Raw genomic sequence first — 23,576 nt, 5'->3', positions numbered from 1 at the left:
TTTTACAACTGCATTAAGATTTAGGAATAATCTCATTGGATGAAATTTCAAAGAGGGTCATTGGTGGGTTGTTTTCGATTCAGACCAATGGCATACACTTTGCATTTTTCTGTGTAATGAATGAAAAAAAGAAACGTGACGTTTGGTCGGCATAAATGGCGTTTTTCAAAGTTAGTTCGTTTGAAGCTTTAGAGCTGGGAGGTAATCTCAATAGTTATCTCATAAGTATTTACGAGTGTATTGAATTAAACATCTGATATCGACGTTGAAGAAGGCATATTCTTTATATCAGGTATAATATCTAATGCCCGTTCTTTACTCGCAACCACGCATATCAAAATCGTGTAACAACCATCCACACTATGTTGTTTCTAGCTGTTTACGGGTTTTCGCGCTATATTACCAAAGTTTACGAACAGGTGACGTCATAATAAAGTATGACTATTACGGTGACATTTCGACAGAGTGAACAAAATATAGTGAGGGAACTCTCGGTTTGATTCTGAATCGACAAAGTGTCAAAATTAGGCTAAGGTGACGTGAAAGCTGTGATAGCCTAGTGGTTAGGACGTCCGCCTTCTAATCGGAGGTCGGGGGTTCGATCCCCGGGCACACACCTCTAACTTTTCGGAGTTATGTGCGTTTTAAGTAATTAAATATCACTTGCTTTAACGGTGAAGGAAAACATCGTGAGGAAACCTGCATGCCTGAGAGTTCTCCATAATGTTCTCAAAGGTATGTGAAGTCTACCAATCCGCACATGGCCAGCGTGGTAGACTATGGCCAAACCCTTCTCACTCTGAGAGGAGACCCGTGCTCTGTAGTGAGCCGGCGATGGGTTGATCATGATGATGATGATGATGATGACGTGAAATCAAAGAAAAATAGGGCCACTTTAGGGCTACCTGCAATGACAAGAATGTCATTGGCTACCTGCATCAATAATGTAGTAATATTTGATGCCTACCAGTGACGTCGAAGCTATGACGTTTTGTTAGAATGCCCCTAAGCTGTCGTGAACTGTGCTTTAGATTACCAATGCGGTCTTTGAAATCAGAATATGAGATGTTTTTCTTAAAAATAAAAACTTCTTTTGTAAAGTGAAAGATGTTGATTTGAAGTGACATTTTAGTTTGGAGTAATAAATAATTGTAACAGTACAAAAGCTCGGAAAAGAAGAAATTTAATCAGTGCTCTTTTACTCGTAGGATTTTTACTGTCGGCGAACGTCAAAAAAGGTCAAAAGGGTTGAAGGTGAAAGTTATTTCTGCTACAGCCATGTTTTATTTTCTAAAACGCTACGTTCATCGTTGATAACGTAATCTAAATAATTATTACATTTGACAGATCTGCAGTTAAGTCGTTAATATTAGGTGGAGTGGTAACATGAAATTCCAGTTAGAGATCTGTTTTGCGGATTATTCATCTCAGCGAATGCACTGATTAGTAACAATAGCAAACACGTGGCTCTAACACCTTGACTTAACAGAGCGTGGACACAGTTCACGATAGGGAACTTGTAACAAAATGTCGAGACTTCAACGTCACTGGCAGCCGTCAAATGTTCCTGCATTTGACGCGAGGTAGCCTATGAATCGCCTATTTTTATCGTCGATTCAGGATCAAACCAAGAGTTCCCTCACTCTAGTTCATTCTGTCATGGGTTGATAAGGAATGTAAGGAATGTCAAGTGAGTTCCGACTCTCGGATACATGAAAAAGTTTTCATTGAGAGTTCAGAAAAAGTGAAATACAATTATGAGGACCGTGAGCTTGGTATCCATAAGCAATAAAACTAACTGAAGTTAGTTCTTAAAAGTAACTTGCACGTCACTTAACACTAAAAGTTTTGGGTACTAAAACTAGCAGAAATTGACTCTGACAGTCAAGCCAAGGCAAGCCTACTTCTGAATGTTTTATTGCTCGTGTTCGTATTTCATAGTTTGTTTTGTTTGATGTTTCACATGAAAAAAAAGATGCGCATAGCTTCTTTAATCGGTAGGTAAGTAAGTGACTCTCGACTAATATTGATTTCCAAAGATAGTTAATTGAGAAAATCCTCTTTTTGCAAGTCGATTAAACAAAATGAATTTGGCAATTTGATAAATAGCTAGTTTTATAGAACAAGGTCATTTCGTTTAATTTATTTTCAGTCAGGTCGTGTTTTTATTTTTTGCCCTGTATTTTGACGCTGCGTCAACGTTAAAAGCGAGGTTGTGCGTTTAGACTTTAAAGAATAACAATGCAAAGAATAATAATTGAAGAGGGCAAGGTAGGCTGTGCTTAATTTTATTTTTTATTGTTTACCTCAAGGCTCGTTAGCTCCTATTCCCTAAATGTTCAGTATAACATGTTCGATGCAATGTATAATTTAATTTGATACTTATGTACATTTTAACGTAATTAAATAAAATAATTAATGAAAACTCCAACAGAAAACTACTGCTATGAAACAATAGCGTAGCACACTGCTTAATTAAGAATGGTACATAATTAAAACAAAAGCATCTGATTTTTGATGAAATTAATCAATGTATTACAGAAGAAATTATCCTATTGCGAATAAAATAATAATTTTAAACTAAGTACCTACTTATGATCGAATTAAATTATTTATATTTTCTTTTCGTTTGAACTTCAAAGCACGCAAAGGTTGTCAAGGTCAACTTGTAGTACCCCTATCCATACATACGAGTACATCGGTAGGTAAAGGCACGTCTGCGTTAACTCGTCGCACAATGTACTGCAGTTTACAAAAGTAAACTAAGGTAAGTTAAGGTAAGCTAAGGTAAGGTAACCCTTGCTGTGTGCGGAAACTACTACAACAGAGCTCCGAACGGGTTCGACGAAGCCGTCCTAAACAGAATAATCGTGCGGTAAACTTGCGGGACGAAGGAGTTGACCCGATATGCTCACCAATTGTGTAAGAGAACGGTATTAATCGTTATCGTGAAAACTCAACCCCTAATGGTGACATAGGGGTTTGAAATTGTGTAGTCCACGTGGACGAAGTCGCGAGCATAAGCTAGTATTAAATAAAACCGCTTTTAAGATAATTGTGAACACTTAACATGGCTGATGGGCTCTATGTATAGCTTAATAATAATTATCATACATTGTTTAACTTTGCTAAAAGTTTGGCTTGATCCCAAATCGCAGGGTGGTCGTGACAGCTGTCATTTAACGTTAATGATAACAGGGGTCTAATCTGTTACATGCATAGAGATTAAATACCTAGTCAATTTATTTAAATCTACATATTATCTATATGTTTAAAGATAAAGCTACATAATATTCGTTTCATCAGGGAGACCGGAGTAGTCCTAGCTAATTAGGTAGACAGGACACACAATTCTTATCTTCTTTTTTCCTTATTCCTTATTATTCATTTTCAGTCTTCTTTATGTATATCCTTATTCCTTTCAGTCTTTCGTAGTCGTTATTTCCTTTCAGTGTTTAGTGAGATGGCAATACGATAGGATCGGAGCGAGATCTGGTGCAGGACCAATGATGCTAAGTGCTTTCCGAAGCCTGAAGGTGTAACACCGACAACTTCCCAACCCTGAGCTGTTACTGAGAATTTATTGAGAGAAAAACAGACGATCCTTATCCAAGGTTGATCCTGCAGGGCAAGATTCTCGGAAAAAAACCCTGAAAAACAGAGAAGAAAGTTGATTGATAATATAAAAGAGTGGAACCGGCATAAGTATCTACCTCATCATCATGATCAACTCATAATAGCTCACTACAGAGCACGGGTCTCCGGTGGCCAAGTGCGGATTGGCAGACTTCATACACCTTTGAGAACATCATGGAGAACTCTTCAGGCACGCAGGTTTCCTCATTATGTTTTCCTTCACAGCTAAACCGAAATATATAATTTCTAAACGCATATAACTTCTAAAAGTTAGAGGCGCGTGCCCGGATTGAACCCCGAGCTCCCCGAATAGGAGGCGAAAAGTCGTGACGTTATCACGGCTCAATAGTATCTACTATTCTGAATTGAAGACGATGGCACAAGGATCGGAAGGCATTTCAAACAATCTCGAATCATCTCAAAACACCTCGATGAAAAATTCGTCAAAGCTATGCAAATTGCGGATGCCCAGTGCAATTATTATTTTTTTGGCCTCATTTCATACCTATAAATCGATTCCATTATTATTTTTAATTATTCTATGCTGCTTGTTCTAGATCAGCATTTATCTAGAACACGGTATCACTCTGAATAAAAAAACGGTACATTTAATTAATTTTCCACTTCAGTGACTCAAACCAATTCATTTTTTAATTATTGTGATTTCATTCGCATTCGTTCTTGCTTTGTTTAAACTTTAAACGTTTCATATTGAGTTTTTTAAATTTAATTGCTTGGCAGTTAATAGTTTGGGTAAGCACAAAGGTCTATAAAAGTATGCCTAGTAGAATCAGATTCTGTTACATTGAAGTAAGTGACTAAACCAAAAAAAAAAACCGACTTCGATACACAAACACTAAAAATGAAAAATAATTTAATTTATTACCGAATATATTATGTAATAATAAATAATCGGTAATAAATTAAATTATTTTTCAATTTTTAGTGTTTGTGTATCGAAGTCGGTTTTTTTTTTTTGTAAAAAAAATTTATTTCACAATTTTTAGTGGTCCCATGGAATTATGCTATGACTGGTTAAAAATCTACTGTTTACTAAGCTATTACACTGATCGCGAGCAATTTACTCTTATCCGTTGAGGAGTTCCAGTATCTATCTTCGAAGATGTTCATCAGATCTTCACCAAATTTAAATGGGACCAACTTTGAAGTATACCCTTTCGAACAAAAAAGAATTTTCAAAATCGGTCCAGGCGTCTTCGAGTAATCGGGGAACATACGTAAAAAAAAAAAGAAGAAAGAGAGAACCTCCTCCTTTTTTGAAGTCGGTTAAAAAGAGCCTATTACTAGCAGTAAATTATATTTTAAAAATAGCTGATGCCCGCGGCTTCGCCCGCGTTGATTTGTTCCTATCTACTGCTTATGAATCATCCCCGGTAACGTACTTATCGTAATAAAATTGACCGAGCGACGCGAGGTCTCTGAGTCTACTTGAGTGAAATTGCATTTGTCCGTATGCCCATCTGTCAGAGCCTTATAACTTCTGAATTACTTCAAACGTAATTACTTCAAATTAAAACATAATAATATGTAAACTGATGGCCTTCAGCCGAATATTGCGTAAAAAAATTAAAAAGCGTACGAAATGGGGGGCTTTAAAGTGGAGAATAAATTCGACGCTATATGTCAAAAACGGCTACACATTAAAAACTGAAACTTGTGTATAATTTCATTTATATCCTGTGATTGAACAACAAATACTATAATTAGATAAATATTATAAAGAAAAAGAAATTATTTAATTTTTAATAGGTATCAGTATTTTTAATCTAACTTTACAATAATGTACGTTAGCATTATCTGGCGCTGGATTTATGGGATACCGCAAGGTCATAGTTCGGGCCAACCCACTAGTTATGTGGGTGGTGGTGGTGTGGGCTAACTTGAAATAAATCCGTTTTTTTAAATAAGTGCTTTTTCTTTTTAACAATACTTAGTGCTTTCAAACAGATAGTTTTTGAGCCAAGTTAGACTAGGTACTAGTAGAAACCTAGTTATTTAATCTATTCATGCATATCTATTACACCTAGAGTAAATGGAGAATTGGTCGGAAATAGGATATGCATCGCTTCAATTTGGTTAGCGGTTGATTAATTTCAATTTGGATTATATTGTTCCCAATCAACATGCTACTGACACATTAATCGCATTCAATAGCTACCTATAAGGCGCATCGCACACCTAAGTAGTGGAATGGAACCGAGGAGCAACTCAAACTTCGCTTTATTTGTAGACTAGCTGATACCCGCGACTTCATCCGCGTGGATTTAGGTTTCTAAAAATCCCGTGGGAACTCTTTGATTTCCCGGGATAAAAAGTAGCCTATGTCACTCCATGAAAATCACGTTGATCCGTTACTCTGTTGCGACGAGATACCTTTATCTCGTCGCAAACCAACAAACCAACCAGAGGTAGAATCTATACTTATCTCGAGGCAATCCGATATAATATACTCGTTCCAATGCCATCCATACTAATATTATAAATGCGAAAGTATATTTCATATGTAATGTATGTTTGTCTATTGACTCTATTGTATACCTTTATACCTTCGAAGTAAAGGCTACCGCATGCGAAATGCATTGGTAATTGGTATGCTAACGGCGCGGGTTAGGTTTCAAGCGATTTCAGTATGTTTAACTTACAACTTTTATGTTACACGATATTTGTAGGTAGGTAGTTGGTTCGTTATCAGATCAGAAATTTTCGGCTAAAATTTTATGAATGTGAAGAAAATTTTATGGCAGGAAACCACTTTGTATATGCATTAATTGCGGAAATATCATTTCCGCCTATATCGGTAACATGCGTTGGCGTTCAACTCAATATCAAGTTTGTTCTCGAAATACAACCAGTTGTGCCTTTGTTATTAAATACGGTACAGTAGGTGGTTTACGAAGAAGTTCAATAGACGCATAGTCAAATTACTTATAGTATTGATTAACTGAGTCTCTATACAAAAATTAAAATTATAGTGGAACTTTTCAATAAATTATACGACTATTTGAAACTTAAGAAATTAAAAAAAACATGTTTAAATTTTTTCGGGAAATATACCTATAGTAATTCTTTTTCTTGTACAATTGTAAATATGTACTTATAAAATATTAAAGACATGTACCTACCCATAAATAATGTACTCGTAAAGAATGTGAAACAAAAGAACTAGGGATGATACCCACTGGCTGGCGATAGTGCTTGCCAGCCAGTATCAATGCCAGTAGCCAGCTCTTCAATAGTATGAAACAAAGTCGTAATTCATGTTTATTGAGTGGTTCGTATATAGAGAGAGACAGCGCGTACCAGACCTTCGTTATTTTATAAAAGCTGAAAGTTTCTTTGCGTATCAATAAGCATAAAATGTTACCTATTCTGAATAAATAATTTGACTTTGTCTTTATTGGCCCCAACAGTGGGAAGAACGTTTGTTTGGATCATGGTGGCTTTGGGAGATAACAAGTAAAAAAGATGTAAAAAATTGTGGCAACCACCTGCTAGACACCCCTTAAGCTTTCAAACTTTAAAGTTGTCTGGCAGTGGTTACCATGATATGCACGCGCTGAATCTTAGTCCAATAATTATGTTGTTTAGAGATCAACTGCTCAAGCTGCCTGTAGGTATATGCTTGCTCTTATATAAGGTAACTCATTCTTATTTCGTTTGTAGAAAAGGTTAGCCCAACCGTGCGAGCAGGGAGAGGGATTTACTTCGACACATTACGCTTCAAACATAAAATGTTGGATGTTATTACTGCACAAGCATCAAGTGAATATTATATTCCCATTTGCGGCCATAAACGCTAAAAGCGAGAAAAAGTTTAGTTCGGAGCAAATGGAAACTATAACGACTCTATGAACGTATCTTAATGACTTACAGATTCACTTGTTCTGTTGATGCACTTTTCATGAGTTGTTCTCTTAAATACTTTGAAATAAGTAAGTATGACAAAAGCGCGTCGTTTTAGACCACTTCGCATCGGAGAATAAAACTATTAATCCTACTTTTAAAAAGCGACCACAACTGGACCTAGGTATCCTAAATGAGTTTTTTCACTGCACTTGTCTCTTGAGGCTGCCTGTGACTTTTTGGTGACACCAAAAAGTATATGTCCTCGTAGTGAGATGTCTACCAACGCTGTATTTTTCGTTGCGTAGTCACCGGTTCATCACCTTAAGTACTTAGCTGGAAGCTGGGAACCCATGGACCATGGGTGAGCTATACAGGATGTAACCAGAATGCTAGCAAAAACGAAGACAGGTGATGATTACTGATATTATGATACTATAAGAAAAAACACGATTTTTTTTTAGTTAAAGTTCTCGATATATTGCAAATAAAACATCTGACTGACGCTAGAGGTCAACGAACGTTGTGTAAGTAGGCCACTCGGAGTCAATGCCGCGTCGTAAGTGGGGCATTGACCCCAGTTTTGCACGTTATACATTGCGGGTTTGAAAAATACTAAAGCAATTGCTATCTTGACCTGTCGGTGACTATAGTTTCGTTCTGAAACAAGTTGACATACTTAACACCTACGTATTTACAACCCTGAAACGAAAAGCTGTATAGATAGAACAGAAAGGGGCTTACCTTGAGATCCCGTGGTTGACCTAAATAACGTTGTCTGGATGTCGTTAGGTCTGATATGAAAGTCAACGGATTAACGTATGAGGAGGTCAAAGGCCGGACAAAATGGAATAAAAGTACGAAAGCTGAAAAGCTTTATTCATAAATAGTTTTGAGAATAAATATATATTTTTGTAACTTAAAAGGCATGCGCTTGTCCACTATTATATTAAAGTAGGTGATGATGCAGCCTAAGATGGAGCGCTCTTGCCTAGAAGGTGCCTTTCACTCTTCTTTGAAGGTCCCAATAGTTTACTTCAACCAAGTTTTACTGACAGCAGCTTTTCTACTGCCATTTTCCAGTTTTACATTTTACTACGTCGTAGCCATTGGTTCTTCAGATTCATCACTAGGTCGTTATCAACCCGTTACCCGGCCTACTTCAGTGTTATTGGAATTAGCGGAGAAAACGGGACATTCCATGTCTAGCAGTGCGTATTAGAAAATAACAAATAAACTTTATACCCTGGGACTAGGTTTTAGACTTCGCTGTTGGCAATAGTTGTGCCTTATAGTACCCACAATAGTCGCCCACGTTGAATTCACGCGAAAAAAATATCTGTATGTGACTGTTTTTTTAAATAAATAGTAGGTAGGTATAGCGAGCAAACGAGCAGGGGTATAGCATCAAAAATGGGGTAAACATATCCCATGTTTACCTCCTTTTTGAAGGAATTCTTGAAAATCTTTGTAGATACATTATCGAGAAAATTTAGTACGTACAGTAGGTACGTTACTTTATCTATATATTATGTCAACCAGTAAAATTCGCTGGGCGGATTGTACCTACTACTATAATAGGAAGAAGAGAATAGCGCTTGAGGCATCAACATCGTGTCCTTATCCTTATAGTCGTGTTTGGAAAACTCGTAATACGATCGCTAAAGGCGAAAAACGTTTCACTGTTGCTAACTTCTTACATTATTCCTTAGCATCACAGTTATTGAAATGGATGGCGGAACTTCGGGGACGAACTAAGAACTCTGAATAATAAGAAGCTGAAGTGAAACTACAGCGATTGTATTAAGTAAAATAGGTACCATCTACTTGAAACTTCTTTGTAATATGTAACGATGTTGAGATCATGAGTTTGACTGTTTAATTTTAGTACCTACTGAACTTCGTTATTATCTGAGTTGTTGGTTGATTAGTATGTTTATGAAGGTAGTTAAATACGCAACCTGTGGACGTTTGTGGATGAAGACCTTTTGATCACAAAATAAGAACCTATGCGATAAAGTTATTGGACAACAATAAAATTATAGGTCGGCGAGGCTGAGGAAGCCTGATCTAGAGGTCGATGGATTAACGGACTGGAGAGAAGAGAGGAACCCATAACTTCCTTATGGGTTTGAGAGTTTGGAGTTGGAAAATCGTTTCAAGATCGTCTCCGATCGAAAGTTGCTTGACTAAGCTAAAGTCTACCCCGGCCAGGGCAGTAAAACTTTGATGATGACTATGATGACGACAATCTAAACTTAATATTATAAATGCGAAAGTGTGTTTGTTTGTTTGTTTGTCCTTCCTAACGCACTAACTAAGCAACCAATCGACTTGATTTTTAGCATAGAGATAGTTGAAAGGACGGAGAATAACGTAAGCTTCTTTTTTATCCCAGTAAATCAAAGAGGGGATTTTTAAAAACCTAAATCCACGCGGACGAAGTCGCGGGTAACAGCTAGTGATCTATAATTTAGGTGCAAACTGCGCAGTGTACCTGTAGTACGTGGCAGGTAGATATGGCAATCGAGTATGACGCGAGGGGACGCCCTGCACACCCGTGTAGTGCATTCCCACCTCGAGTGCCATCTCGACTTGTCGCGTACTTATACATGCCTGTTTACTGGATTATTTTTAATGACTTCTCTGGTGCAGTGGCGCTGAGGAGTCCTCAAAGTGGGAGGTCCTTGTCTCGATTCCTGGCAGGGGAATAAATTATATTGTAATTTCTAAATTGCCTTGGTTGTCTGGTGGGAAGCTTCGGCCGTGCCTAATAACTACTCTACCGGCAAAGTCGTATTTTCGTGATTTCTGTACATTGTATTCTGTTGCGTAAGTAGCTTGATATACCTACCTTACCTCTCATATTTTTCAAGCTTTGCTAAAAGTCTGTCATGATGCACAAAAAAAGCTTTGCTCATGTCCAAAAACACTGATACCACTGGTTTTTTATTGTTGAGACATTCTGACACGTGTTTAATTAGATTAAAGCATGCTAGTGAGGTGGAGCTACCTTTTCTAAAACCAAATTGTTCTTCTCTTAAGGTATCATGTGCATTTATACAACTTATTATTCTCGACTGCATTGCTTTTTCAAATATTTTATCCAATATGGGTACCAGTGTAATTGGTCTATAGTTATTAAGCTGAGTTCTGTCTCCTTTCTTATGCAATTTTCTATTGCCATTTTTAATTTACTACGTGCCACCTATAGGTAGGTCTGGTAAGCTGCCACATATAAATCGATAAGGGTTAGGTGCGTAGGGTTTAAGAAAACTGATACAATTACGAATGAACAGCCAAGTTAGCCCGTTTTCATCTTAGAGTGCAGTATCACTTAGGTACCTACCACTAGGTGAGATCGCAGTCAAGGGCTAACTTGTCTAAAAAAACTACTGTCTAAAGTTACCTAATTTCTATGATTTCTGTGATAAAATAGCATGAAAGTATGGTGCCGTCATTCATAGTGCGAAATTTTTATTAATTTTTTCGAGGTTCAATAATAACTACGTATTAATATAATTATCTTTTTCATTACGTTGTAATTAAAAATTGCTTAAAATATTTTCGCCGACATTCTGTAACTTTTACGATATAATATAATTCTAGCTCAAAGCACAGAATATTCTTCATCATACTTATTAAAATACTGTCATTTTCAGCGTCTACTTACGTAAAAGCGAAGTATCATTTCATAAGAACTAGTTCCATGCAACGACTTTGCAATTTTCGCCTTTCGGTACTTTTCTCACCAATTCACTGACGTGAACGAACGCCGTGTAGATACCATACATATATCTTTCAGACGTCTTTGTTGAACTACGAACCTTATTTCTTTTAAGATAAGGACCAATTTGCGTCACCATCATTTCCTTCGTACGCGTGGAGAGCACCAGTCGACCCAGTTGCCCGTTGCAACGTCGAAATGCTGTCACAGCAACCTAAGTAAAATTTCAGCAGTTAAATTACGATCTACGTGCAAAGATGTAAGATTCAGAATCAGAATCGTACGTCCGTTTGTTACAAATGGCATCGATATTTTATGTATAAATGTCCAGAAAAGAGAATTTCAGTACTCCTGAATTATTGTAAAATGCTGTTTTCTTAACGCACAATTTATATTTAGTAGTATGCCTATTAGATACAGTACCTACAATTGATTTTTATGAAACTAAAATGTTCTATTACAATACTATAAAATTAAGAAGAGACATTAAGGGAAATAACATAATTTTCACTCTCTCACACTTTTCAGGTATTATGCTAACATTTATGTCGGTCGTTACTCCTAATGTTTTGTTTTTACAAACTATAATAAAATGCTATATGGATAGAAATAGGTATGTTGTTTCGGTTTTGGTGTGAAACGTGCGTGGAGTGTGTTTTGGAGGATCTGTGTGGTGTCGACTCATGTGGCGTAGTTATGGGTAGGTATTGCTGTGTCGTGCTAGTCGTGCGAGGGCGGGCGGTGAATAGTGTATGCTACATTTTGAGCCATACAGCTTACATAATATTATATATGTAGGCGTGTCAATGTTATAATAGGTTTTACTGTCATAGATTCCGTGAAAAGAAACGTTGCATGAAGGAAGCTTTACTCTGTGAAAAGAAGCCATCTTGGATTAGCCGGCAGAGTTGGATTTTGACAGACACGCGTAGGTTGTCTGATTCAGAATTCACTCTAGCCTTTTTATTAGAATTCAGATTAGCTTCGGTAATTCGAGATAGGTAGCTTTTAGCGTGAATAATAATGATCGTGATATTTAATTCTGTGATTGTGATAATGTAGAATGTTTGTGTTAAATCGTAACCTTAAAGTAATTCTAACCTTTAATGCTATCCGGTGACTTTGTCTGCAAAGCACTATTAATAATGTTCGCGTAGTTGTTAGACGAATATGGAATATTAATTATATTGGTGAATATTAGAGTAATTCGTGAGTTAACGGTTGGCTCAGTGGATAGATTATTATAATGACATCCGTTAAGGTTATTTCTGCAAACGCTAGTAATTTAGAGTGTAATTGGAGATATACCGGCAGTTGACATAATAATTAGTTTAAAGTGATAGTTTAGTGTGATAGTAATTTGCAGTTAACTTTGATAGTACCCGCTTTAGAAACGTATAACCCGTTTGGTTAAGAATCATTGATGACTCTTGTGTAGGGTAGACACTACCCTACACAAGAGGTAGGGTAATCAGACAATGAGTTTCCCATTAGATCGAATAGCTTGCATTCTGGTGGTTTCGAGGAAACCGGGCACGAGCTGGCGATCCCTTGAGTGGGATTCGCGTAGGTATAGTGTGGCGATTGCATACCTGGATGAATAGTGTTCGAGGCGCCGTAGCGCACGATGCTATGGCATTCGGTATGTAGACGCGCATAGAGTGGATAAGGTAGAGCTATTGTGATATTGCGAGTTAGTAAAGAGGAGTCAATAATATGATCTGGTTTAGATAGTGAGTGTCAATGCAATGATTATTTAAGAGTGTTCATGAAGTTGAGATTGATGATTGAGCTAGTCGCCACGCGAGTTTCTTGCTGGCTCTTCTCGCGGTAGGCTGTAGCATTCCGAACCAGTGGTAGATTGTCTTTAGATGATCAGATAAAGAAATGGCTAGTGATTTGATTCAGAGGTTGCAATAGCAATTGTGCCCTAATCACATGATGCGATGATGCTATGATGATGATGATGATGATGATGATGTTGAGATTAGGTTAGAGTGAGGTGAGGGGTCGCTGTGAGGGGTGGTTGGAGGCGACCTAGGTAGGGTTAGGTTAGGTTTACCTCGTTACCTTGCGTTGATAGTTTCCCTGTACTATACGTGAGAGTTTCCATGATAATAATTGAGGATAGTCCATGTAATTTGAGTCTACAAGAATATCGTTAGTTCACATATGCGGCCTGGTTCATTTTAAGAAAGTAAATCCCGACTCATCCAATAGGTTGTTTAAAGTGCTGAGAACTAATTGTAAAGATCATTGATTAAAGTACCTAGTGGTTAATTACTACGTTCTGATACGTTCTGATGTCGGCTGAGGATTAATAATAATAATTATCGGTCATTCTCCTTCCTATTTCTGATGTACGTGTCTAGCGCGCCTACATCAGAAGTGGGATGAGCACATGCCCACATTTTTGAAAGTTATGCCCACAGTTTTGAAAATAATGCCCACATTAGCCTGGTTTATAAAAGGATAAAGTTACGAGAAAAGATGATATTAATCTGTTTAAAGAAGAAGAAAAGTTTTCCAATTTTAATACCCACAATTAGGCTTTGTTGTAAAAATTGCAGAAAAAGATTTCGGGGTTTTATCTGAGAGTTAAAAGATCCTTAATATTTCGGATTGGACTCTCACTGCCTCTGAACGTGAAGAGTAGTAAATGGTGTGTGAAATGATGCTTTGTGTAAACCCCGTGATGCAGTGCATGTTGGTATCTATCTGGTATGGAATACTGGCAAGTGTGGTGTAGTTGATCGCAGGACTGGCCTATGCGAGTCAATGTTCTGAATCAGACTACGGTTTGACTATGACAATGTTGACTGTGGTGTAGTTGATTGAGGGACTGGCCTATGCGGGTCGATGTTCCGGATCAAACTACAGTTTGACTATGACAATGATTATGACTTTGATGGTGAACTGGGTGGCAAGTGAATAGTCTAAACTCTAACACCCTTATTAAAAAAAAAAATGCTTACTTCAAGCATTATCCTAAGCTACACTTGGACTAGTTACTTCCAGGACCAACGTAGTATTAACAACGTTATTAATAAATATGGAGCTACCTGGATTTAACAATGCCAGCCTTACTTCGGGATGAAAGCGTGCACGTGTGGCTGCCCCTTTATTAAAAAGTGAAAAGAGAGAGTCAGCGAACGAACTGAATGCTGTGTGTGACAGTGACAGACGATTTCTCTACCTGGACCTATAACTGTCGACAGTATTTTTGGTTCGACTTGACTTCACAGCGAGTTCACAGCTGATAGCTTGCACCGCCATTTTTGTTTTGCAATTTTAACCGGCTTTCCAAAAGGAGAAGGTACTCAATTCGGCGCGTTTTTGTAAACCGATTTCTCCGAGGTTACTGACCGATTTGCATAGTTTTTTTTAATTAGTAGAGGGAGTTCGCGAGACGTTACCATAAAAATGTTTGGATCCAACTATTTAATCCTGACGCTGCAAGAGTGCTGCACTCCTAAGCCATGGGACTTTGGAAAGTATTGATGGCAATTACTTAATTTATTACCCAGAAAATGTTTCAGTTTCACTTCATATTATCAATGAAATAATCTGAATTGATCTTGTAGATCACTTCGTTTGTGGCAGCGTGTGAACTTACGACATTCCACACTGATGGATGAGACGCTGACGGGATGTGTCCGGTCCGCTTCAGTATGTTGTTAGTTGACGTAATGGACAGATGTGACATTGAGATCATGACTAAATGGATGACCTTTAAATTGTGAAACATCAGGGACTCTCGGTCCATGTGTGTGCTTGTGTGTTGTGGGACTTGGTTGAAGGAACACACTGCTTGCAGATGTTATGTTTTAGTAAGTCCCTGTGTCTATCCTGGTAAGGAAGTGTCCTTCCAGATGTTGTGAGTCTATCCTGGTAAGGAAGTGTCCTTCCAGATGTTGTGAGTCTATCCTGGTAAGAGAGTGTCGTCCGGGCCAGACTCGCAAGAGTTGGTTGAGGGGACACACTTCTTCCAGATGTGGAGTCTATCCTGGTAAGAGAGTGTCGTCCGGGCCAGACTCGCAAGAGTTGGTTGAGGGGACACACTTCTTCCAGATGTTGTGGAGTCTATCCTGGTAAGGGAGTGTCGTCCGGGCCAGACTCGCAAGAGTTGGTTGAGGGGACACACTTCTTCCAGATGTTATGGAGTCTAGCCTGGCTGGAGGGATGCACTCGCTCAGTCCAGATGATGTTCGACCCTGGTTGAGGTGTATCGTTCGGGCCGCACCTGAAGAGGTCGGTTGAAGGGATGCACGCGCTTGCTCCAGATGTGTTGGATGAATGGACAGTGTCGTCCGTGCCAGATTTCTTATGGGTTGCTTGAAGAGATGTGCTCGTCTTGTCCAGGTTGCACGCTTTTGTTGTGACATGCGTTGGTGACATGTTATGGTTGCGACATGCTATGGTTGCGAAGTAATTTGGTTGTGACATGCTTTGGTTGTGTTATGCATGCTTTATAATATGTAGTTTTTGTGCTTGTGCTGATCGTCAGGATGGACGAGCGGATGTTCTGACGATTGGAAATTGTTTGTGCTTGATACTTACTAGCTCCCGTGGACGGTCGCATGTCAGAATGGCCGTGTAGGCGTGTCAATGTTATAATAGGTTTTACTGTCATAGATTCCGTGAAAAGAAACGTTGCATGAAGGAAGCTTTACTCTGTGAAAAGAAGCCATCTTGGATTAGCCGGCAGAGTTGGATTTTGACAGACACGCGTAGGTTGTCTGATTCAGAATTCACTCTAGCCTTTTTATTAGAATTCAGATTAGCTTCGGTAATTCGAGATAGGTAGCTTTTAGCGTGAATAATAATGATCGTGATATTTAATTCTGTGATTGTGATAATGTAGAATGTTTGTGTTAAATCGTAACCTTAAAGTAATTCTAACCTTTAATGCTATCCGGTGACTTTGTCTGCAAAGCACTATTAATAATGTTCGCGTAGTTGTTAGACGAATATGGAATATTAATTATATTGGTGAATATTAGAGTAATTCGTGAGTTAACGGTTGGCTCAGTGGATAGATTATTATAATGACATCCGTTAAGGTTATTTCTGCAAACGCTAGTAATTTAGAGTGTAATTGGAGATATACCGGCAGTTGACATAATAATTAGTTTAAAGTGATAGTTTAGTGTGATAGTAATTTGCAGTTAACTTTGATAGTACCCGCTTTAGAAACGTATAACCCGTTTGGTTAAGAATCATTGATGACTCTTGTGTAGGGTAGACACTACCCTACACAAGAGGTAGGGTAATCAGACAATGAGTTTCCCATTAGATCGAATAGCTTGCATTCTGGTGGTTTCGAGGAAACCGGGCACGAGCTGGCGATCCCTTGAGTGGGATTCGCGTAGGTATAGTGTGGCGATTGCATACCTGGATGAATAGTGTTCGAGGCGCCGTAGCGCACGATGCTATGGCATTCGGTATGTAGACGCGCATAGAGTGGATAAGGTAGAGCTATTGTGATATTGCGAGTTAGTAAAGAGGAGTCAATAATATGATCTGGTTTAGATAGTGAGTGTCAATGCAATGATTATTTTAAGAGTGTTCATGAAGTTGAGATTGATGATTGAGCTAGTCGCCACGCGAGTTTCTTGCTGGCTCTTCTCGCGGTAGGCTGTAGCATTCCGAACCAGTGGTAGATTGTCTTTAGATGATCAGATAAAGAAATGGCTAGTGATTTGATTCAGAGGTTGCAATAGCAATTGTGCCCTAATCACATGATGCGATGATGCTATGATGATGATGATGATGATGATGATGTTGAGATTAGGTTAGAGTGAGGTGAGGGGTCGCTGTGAGGGGTGGTTGGAGGCGACCTAGGTAGGGTTAGGTTAGGTTTACCTCGTTACCTTGCGTTGATAGTTTCCCTGTACTATACGTGAGAGTTTCCATGATAATAATTGAGGATAGTCCATGTAATTTGAGTCTACAAGAATATCGTTAGTTCACATATGCGGCCTGGTTCATTTTAAGAAAGTAAATCCCGACTCATCCAATAGGTTGTTTAAAGTGCTGAGAACTAATTGTAAAGATCATTGATTAAAGTACCTAGTGGTTAATTACTACGTTCTGATACGTTCTGATGTCGGCTGAGGATTAATAATAATAATTATCGGTCATTCTCCTTCCTATTTCTGATGTACGTGTCTAGCGCGCCTACATATAGGTATAACTAATGTTTCTATACTTACTTGTTATTCGTTATAGCTACCCGTTATACGCTTGTTGTTCTTTGTCTACAAACTATCTATTAATTTCTCAATTTAGTTTATTAGTACATAATAATAATTTTAAAAACACGAAATTAAAAATTCTGTAGCAGATCAAACTAACTAGATTTCAGTTTGCTTTTATTTTCTACGTCAATAAAACAAGGTAGATAGACTAAAACGTTAAAAAAGAAATAATGAAGCTCTTTTAATGAGATTTTTTGCGAGACATACCTTCATTCTAAATTCATTTCAATTTAATATCTACTGTGTTCTTAAATTTTACTTGGAATCTTTAGGTAACAATGATTTTGTGATGGAACATAAAATTATAAAATAGCAACCTATTTTAATGAATGGGAAAAATTTAAAACGGGTCGGGTAACTTTTCTACTTTGAAGTTTACGTACACCTACTTATGATAATGTTCGCGACTTCGCCCATGTGAATTTAGGTTTTTAAAATGGCGTGGGAACTTTTTGATTTTCCACGATAAAAAGTAGCCTGGATATCTGTCTCTCCCGGGATGCAATTTGCAATCTATCTTTGTACCAGTCGCTGTGAAAAGACTTGTTATTTAGCTAGACAGATAGATAGACAAGGACACATTCGTATATTTATTCATAATATTAGTCTCGATTTTCTTAATCTATGCTTATAAATATAATAAACCTGTAACAGGTCCAATTCTGTACATTGAAGATATTTTGATTTTTTTTGGAGAGCTCTCTATAATCGGTACTGAAACTAATTCATTTTTGTCTATCTGTATGTCTGTCTGTATCACGGAGGAGAGATTCTCTCGTCCGTGGTACATATTAGATAGGTACAGGATCAAATGAATAAAAGATAATATCGTCAGAGGAAACAAAATCGTCTTTATTCCACAGATAATAATCATTTTCAGTTTTAACATGGCATTATTAAAAAAGTAGTTTCCAAAAGTTCGGGCACGTTGGTATCTTAACTCCGATCGCGATAGCGGGCGTTTAGCGCAGGCACGTCTTGGACGACGCCCAGCCCGCTTGGCAGAGAAATTCGTTTTGAATTTATCAGATACTGCTTAAATTGTTTTTATCTTATTGATTAAAACAATTTATATGTAAACAGCAGTAACATTACGGAGTATTTTACGAGTACGTCCTTTGTACTTCCATTCCTATATTTTTGTTGACTAGCTTTTAAGGAATTTGTTGTTATTTTGTAATTAGATTACGATTACGAAAAATACGATATATTAGGATACGGTATTCTTGGTCTTGACTTAGTTTAGTTTAAAACTATGCCAGTCGTCATCGTCATCGGTGTCGTCTACCATTAGATGTCCACTGTTGGACATAGACCTCTTGTAGGGATTTCTTAATGCTACGGTCTTGTGCCGTTTGTATCCAACGCCTCCCACGATGTCTGATAACACTGCTATTTCTGCTATGGAGCACCAATCCTATGGAGTGCCAGGCATATAATATAAATAATCATATATACCTACATAGACCGCTTAACATTTTTTTTGTAATAAAACCAGAAATTTTCGAATTTTTTTTACTTGTGCTATAAGGCCTACCTACCTGCCAAATTTAATTATTCTAGGTCAATCGGAAGTACCCTATAGGTTTTCATGACAGATACGACAGACGGATAGACGCACAGACAGATAGACAGACAGACAACAAAGTGATCCTATGAGGGTTCTTTTTTCCTTTTGAGGTGCGGAATCCTAAAACGAATTGAAACGAATATTATGTGACCATAACCTAAGCGCTAATTGAAATGGTTAATACCCTCGAGATAGACCGGGTATAGTATAGTTATATTTGCACGAGCATTCTTTGAAGTCACATTCGTTAGCTTTCCCGAGAAACCTATTTTCCGCCTTAAAAGAGGACTGAGAATCGCACTGGGAATAAAACGAGGAGCTAATCACGCTAATGTGTTAGAACTCTAAGTTATGTTTCTAATTATTTCCCGCACTGTGAATTGTTTATTTGTTTATTAGAAAAGTTGTTTATTACAATATGAGGTTATTCAAGGGGCGGACCATTGATGTTGGAAGAGCCACCGCCATGCGGACCAACAAATTCCTGAAAGGCCGGCAACTGGCAGTTCCTCTGGTGTTGCAACATCAGGTGACCCGCCTGCTTGTTTGCTCGATATCTCTATTAAAAAAGTTTCTAAAGAATTGTTATTTAACTATCACGTGATCCACGTGACTTCGTTAGCGTGGATTTAGGTACTCTTTGATTTCTGGTATAAAGAGTAGCCTATGTTACTCTCTCCATGTCTTCAACTAAAGTATAGCCGTGCAAAAAATGACGTCGATCGTTACGGCGTAATTGAAGGACAAATCCACAAAGATACACTCTTTCGCATTTATAGTCCTATCTACTTACTACTTAAACTACTAAAAATCGCATTAAAACGTACCTACTACAAAGACTAAAAGTTGTACATAATATACTATTATATATTCTGTGGTTGTACCTAAGCCAATAAGCGGATTATAATTTTATTGCTTACTTTGTTTATTTATTAAAATTACTTACCAGGTTAAATTACTGTAATTTCTTTGTTGTTTACGTAAACAGATCCACTCTTAAAAGTGTTTGTTACGAGTTTTTCCATTGAAAACAACCTTACACTCGTAATAAGTCGCAGGAGAGTTGTCGACGACGCCATTTTCGATCATGTACTAGTAAAATCGAATTCGTCTAAACGGTTTTGGGAGTTCTTAAATCTTCGAGTTTCAGACAAATTGCCCCGGGGCTCCTCGCCTTTTGTCTCCGAATGAAAAGTTCTTTCTTGGCGTTTCCTTTGAACACGAGTAAAGTATCAACTTTGACTGAAATGTCAAATTAAAAATAACTTCGTCATTTTTGATTCAACTTATTTTCAGTATGTTGTATAGCTACATATCTCTTAATACGTAAAGATACGAGTATTTCTTGGGTGGAAAGTCAGTTCGTCCGCGTGAACTACGCAAATTTCAAACCTCCATCTTTTTTAGTGGATGTCTACAATCTACTTATACCATAATAGGTATCAGCCCGATCCATCCTGTAGTTTAAACTTTGCGTTGATTGATCAGTCAGTTAGTCACCTTTTTCTTTTATAAGTATATTTTGATGTAATACGTAGTAGAGTTATGTCTAATGTCTAACGCAGGGCTTCCCAAACTTATTTTAACTGTGACGCCTTTGGGAAGTTGCCATATTTTTGCGACACCCTGGCCTTTTACTACCTACTTATATTTACTTGTTGTAAATAAAATAAAAATAAAAATAAAAATAAAAATCTTTTTTATTCGTATAAATTTTTACAAGTACTTACGAACAGTCGGATGCATCTACTACTGGTTCGGAATGCCTTTCCTACCGAGAAGAACCAGCAAGAAACTCGGCGGTTGCTCTTTTCAAATATTTGATATAGGTACAAGATTATGCCATGTATAAAATAGTATTTGCAGTCTTGTGCGTTGCTGGAACGAGCTGCAGGTCAAATCCACGCTCTTTTATCATTTAGATAATCTTCAATTGTGTATTGGAGCATAATGCTGGAGTCACAGGACAATTCTATTAATTGGTCTTCTTCTGCTGTAGAAAGTGTTGATGGTGGGGTCGGCTGAAAAGGGTTTCTAACCCAGTCATATTGCTCCCAGATTTTCGGGAATTTTCGGGATATGGGGATATGCCTCACGACGCACCTGGGATAATACCGCAGCGCCCCAGGGCGTCACGACGCACAGTTAGGGAAGACTCTAACGCAATTGGGTAAGTCCGTTTCTGTTTGCAAGATAATAACGAGCTCAAAAGTTGTAGCAAACAACAATACTTACAGACGGAAGTTATTTCTACATTTCTCGCCAAGTCGTAGATACCTAAAGCATCAATCACTTGCCGGTAACCGCGTTACTTCGCCACTAATTGTGATCCCGCTCACGAAGGAGGCTATCGGCATCTTTGTTATCGATCGCTCCCATTTCTTCAGCATCCATTTTGATTTAATACTCAACCCTTTTTCCATCGAAGCGTGAGTTATCTCACCCGCTGGTTCTAAGCGAACAAACGGCGCAATAGTCAGGTTCCAAGTTTGTCCCGTCGCGTCGCGTCGTGGTAGGGTTGAAAGGGAGGAAAGTAGGTCGAAAAGCGACTCGAATAACTCCCTCATGTCGCTTTCACTGGATCCAATGCTCGAGAATAACCCTAATTTTATTGCGTCCCGTTCGATAGCCTTTTTCTCAAGATTACTCTCTTGATGAAAGGTGTTAGTGGTTTTACTAAATTAGATTGTGTTCAATAATAAGTAGGTACGGTACATTTTATTATAGTCATGTTTAAAGTTCTTGTTCAAGTGATTATACTCTAGGTCTTGTGGAATGTGTATGTCCATAATATGAGAAAGATGTACCTACTGTGAGACTAACAGCATTACCGATTTTAAGCTTATTTCGTCAAATAAAACCATCAATTAGTCATGGTACGTAGCCGATATCTACATTAAAATATAACATCATCTTTCAACTTGGCTTCTTTTAATTTTTTGGTGCTAGGTATCCCTAATTCCAGCAGTAAAGTAGCAAGTACCTAAGGGATGACACTTACCTAGAGAAACTAAATTCATAGTTTTATTCCTTCCTAATCATCATTAGAGCCGTTTTCGGGAAACCAAATATTTTTTACTAGCCATAATATTACTACCCATATTACAAATGCGAAAGTGTGCTTGTATGTTGGTTTATAGCACAGATGAGTGAATTTCTCTAATCCGTGGTTTATTGGTTTGTCCTTCAATTACGTCGCAACGGAGCAACGGATCGACGCGATTTTTTGCATGGGTATAGTTTAAGACCTGGAGAGTGACACAGGCTACTTTTTATCCCGGAAAATCAAAGAGTTCCCACGGGATTATTAAAAACTTATATCCAAATAAGTCGCGGGCGTCAGCTAGTATTTGTTATAAGGGTTGTTGCTGAATACTGAGGCAGTAGTAGGTAGGTACATAACGCAAAATTCCTTTTTTGAAAACGGAAGGAACGGAACGGGTAGCATGTTGGATAAAATATGTCGCCTCCAAGCTGTTCAGGCTCCAGCTTTTCTATTCTACACGGCCATAAATCATTATTCTTGACAAGGGCATTTTTGATTGTTCGCGTTGTTTGAAAAAGGGTTTGCTTGAAGATTTATTTTTGACCCGCGGGCTTTTTGAGCGTTTTTAAATAATAATAATAGGTACCTTGATATTTTGTCATAGTAGGTATTATACCTATAGCTATCTATAGTAAATATATCAAGAAATTCAGAAGTTAAAGGTCACTGGCAAATACATACCTACAGACTGGGATTGTGATGTTGTTTTATACAATTTCCCTAGAGAAGATAGAGATGCAGTTTCGATGTTGTAAATTAGGAATAGTGAATACGTATATAGCAAATTACTTATACGACATACCTACATAATATCATTGTAATGTAAGCCTGGAACGGAATAGGTCACCTGAATAAATATCCTACTGTAGGTATACTAAATCCTTTATGTTCAAATCGTAATACAGAAAGCAACAGATAGGCACTGTGCATACTGCATACCTATTTGTACATTGATACGTACATACGTGTAATATTTATCCGGGTCACGTTATAGTTTGTGTGACACGACACCTAGATAGTTACAACTTAAAAAAAAACAGAGTTTGCATATTGAACCAGGCTTTCTGCGGTGAGAGTAGGTTTTCCGTCTATGAACAGAAACTGACGGATAGGATAATGTGGTCTTATATAGGGTAACTGTTCTAGTGTTTAGTGTGTTCGACTGTGGATGATGCGGTCCTGAGTTCGATTCCCGGGTCGGGTAAAAAATAGTTAGGATTAGGTTTTTCTGTTAAGAAATTCTATTATTAGCCCGGCGTTACCACGAGGGGCAGACCAACAAATTCCTGAAAGGCCGGTAACGCATTGATGGTTCCTCTGGTATTGCAAATGATCATAATATGCGGCGGCAATCACTTAACATCAGGTGAACCACCTGCTCGTTTGCTCGCCATTTTTATTAAAAAAAAGGATGTACCTACTGCATCTGTAGCTGTACTAATACCTATATTGAAAATCATAAAGATTCGGTGG

The 23,576-nt window shown here is 37.9% G+C and overlaps 2 protein-coding genes across 5 annotated transcripts in view; both read left to right on the top strand.

The window, feature by feature from the left end:
* Positions 1–6,458, top strand: part of sta (stubarista 40S ribosomal protein SA) — a 53,685-nt gene extending 47,227 nt beyond the window's left edge. The window contains exon 8 of the mRNA XM_069502705.1: positions 6,445–6,458. The gene's annotated coding sequence lies outside the window, so the exon portion shown is untranslated. The remainder of the gene's footprint in view (positions 1–6,444) is intronic.
* Positions 1–23,576, top strand: part of rho-5 (rhomboid-5) — a 157,047-nt gene that overhangs the window by 6,452 nt on the left and 127,019 nt on the right. Inside the window, exon 2 of one of the 4 annotated variants that reach the window (XM_069502671.1) lies at positions 21,116–21,227. The exons of the other annotated variants lie outside the window; for them this stretch is intronic. Within the exon in view, the coding sequence (XP_069358772.1) occupies positions 21,116–21,227 (112 nt within the window). The remainder of the gene's footprint in view (positions 1–21,115; positions 21,228–23,576) is intronic. 4 annotated transcript variants of the gene reach the window in all.

This window comes from Maniola hyperantus, chromosome 13 (genome assembly GCF_902806685.2).
Source record: "Maniola hyperantus chromosome 13, iAphHyp1.2, whole genome shotgun sequence".
Lineage (NCBI taxonomy): Eukaryota > Metazoa > Arthropoda > Insecta > Lepidoptera > Nymphalidae > Maniola > Maniola hyperantus.
This window is presented reverse-complemented; position numbering and strand designations above follow the sequence as displayed.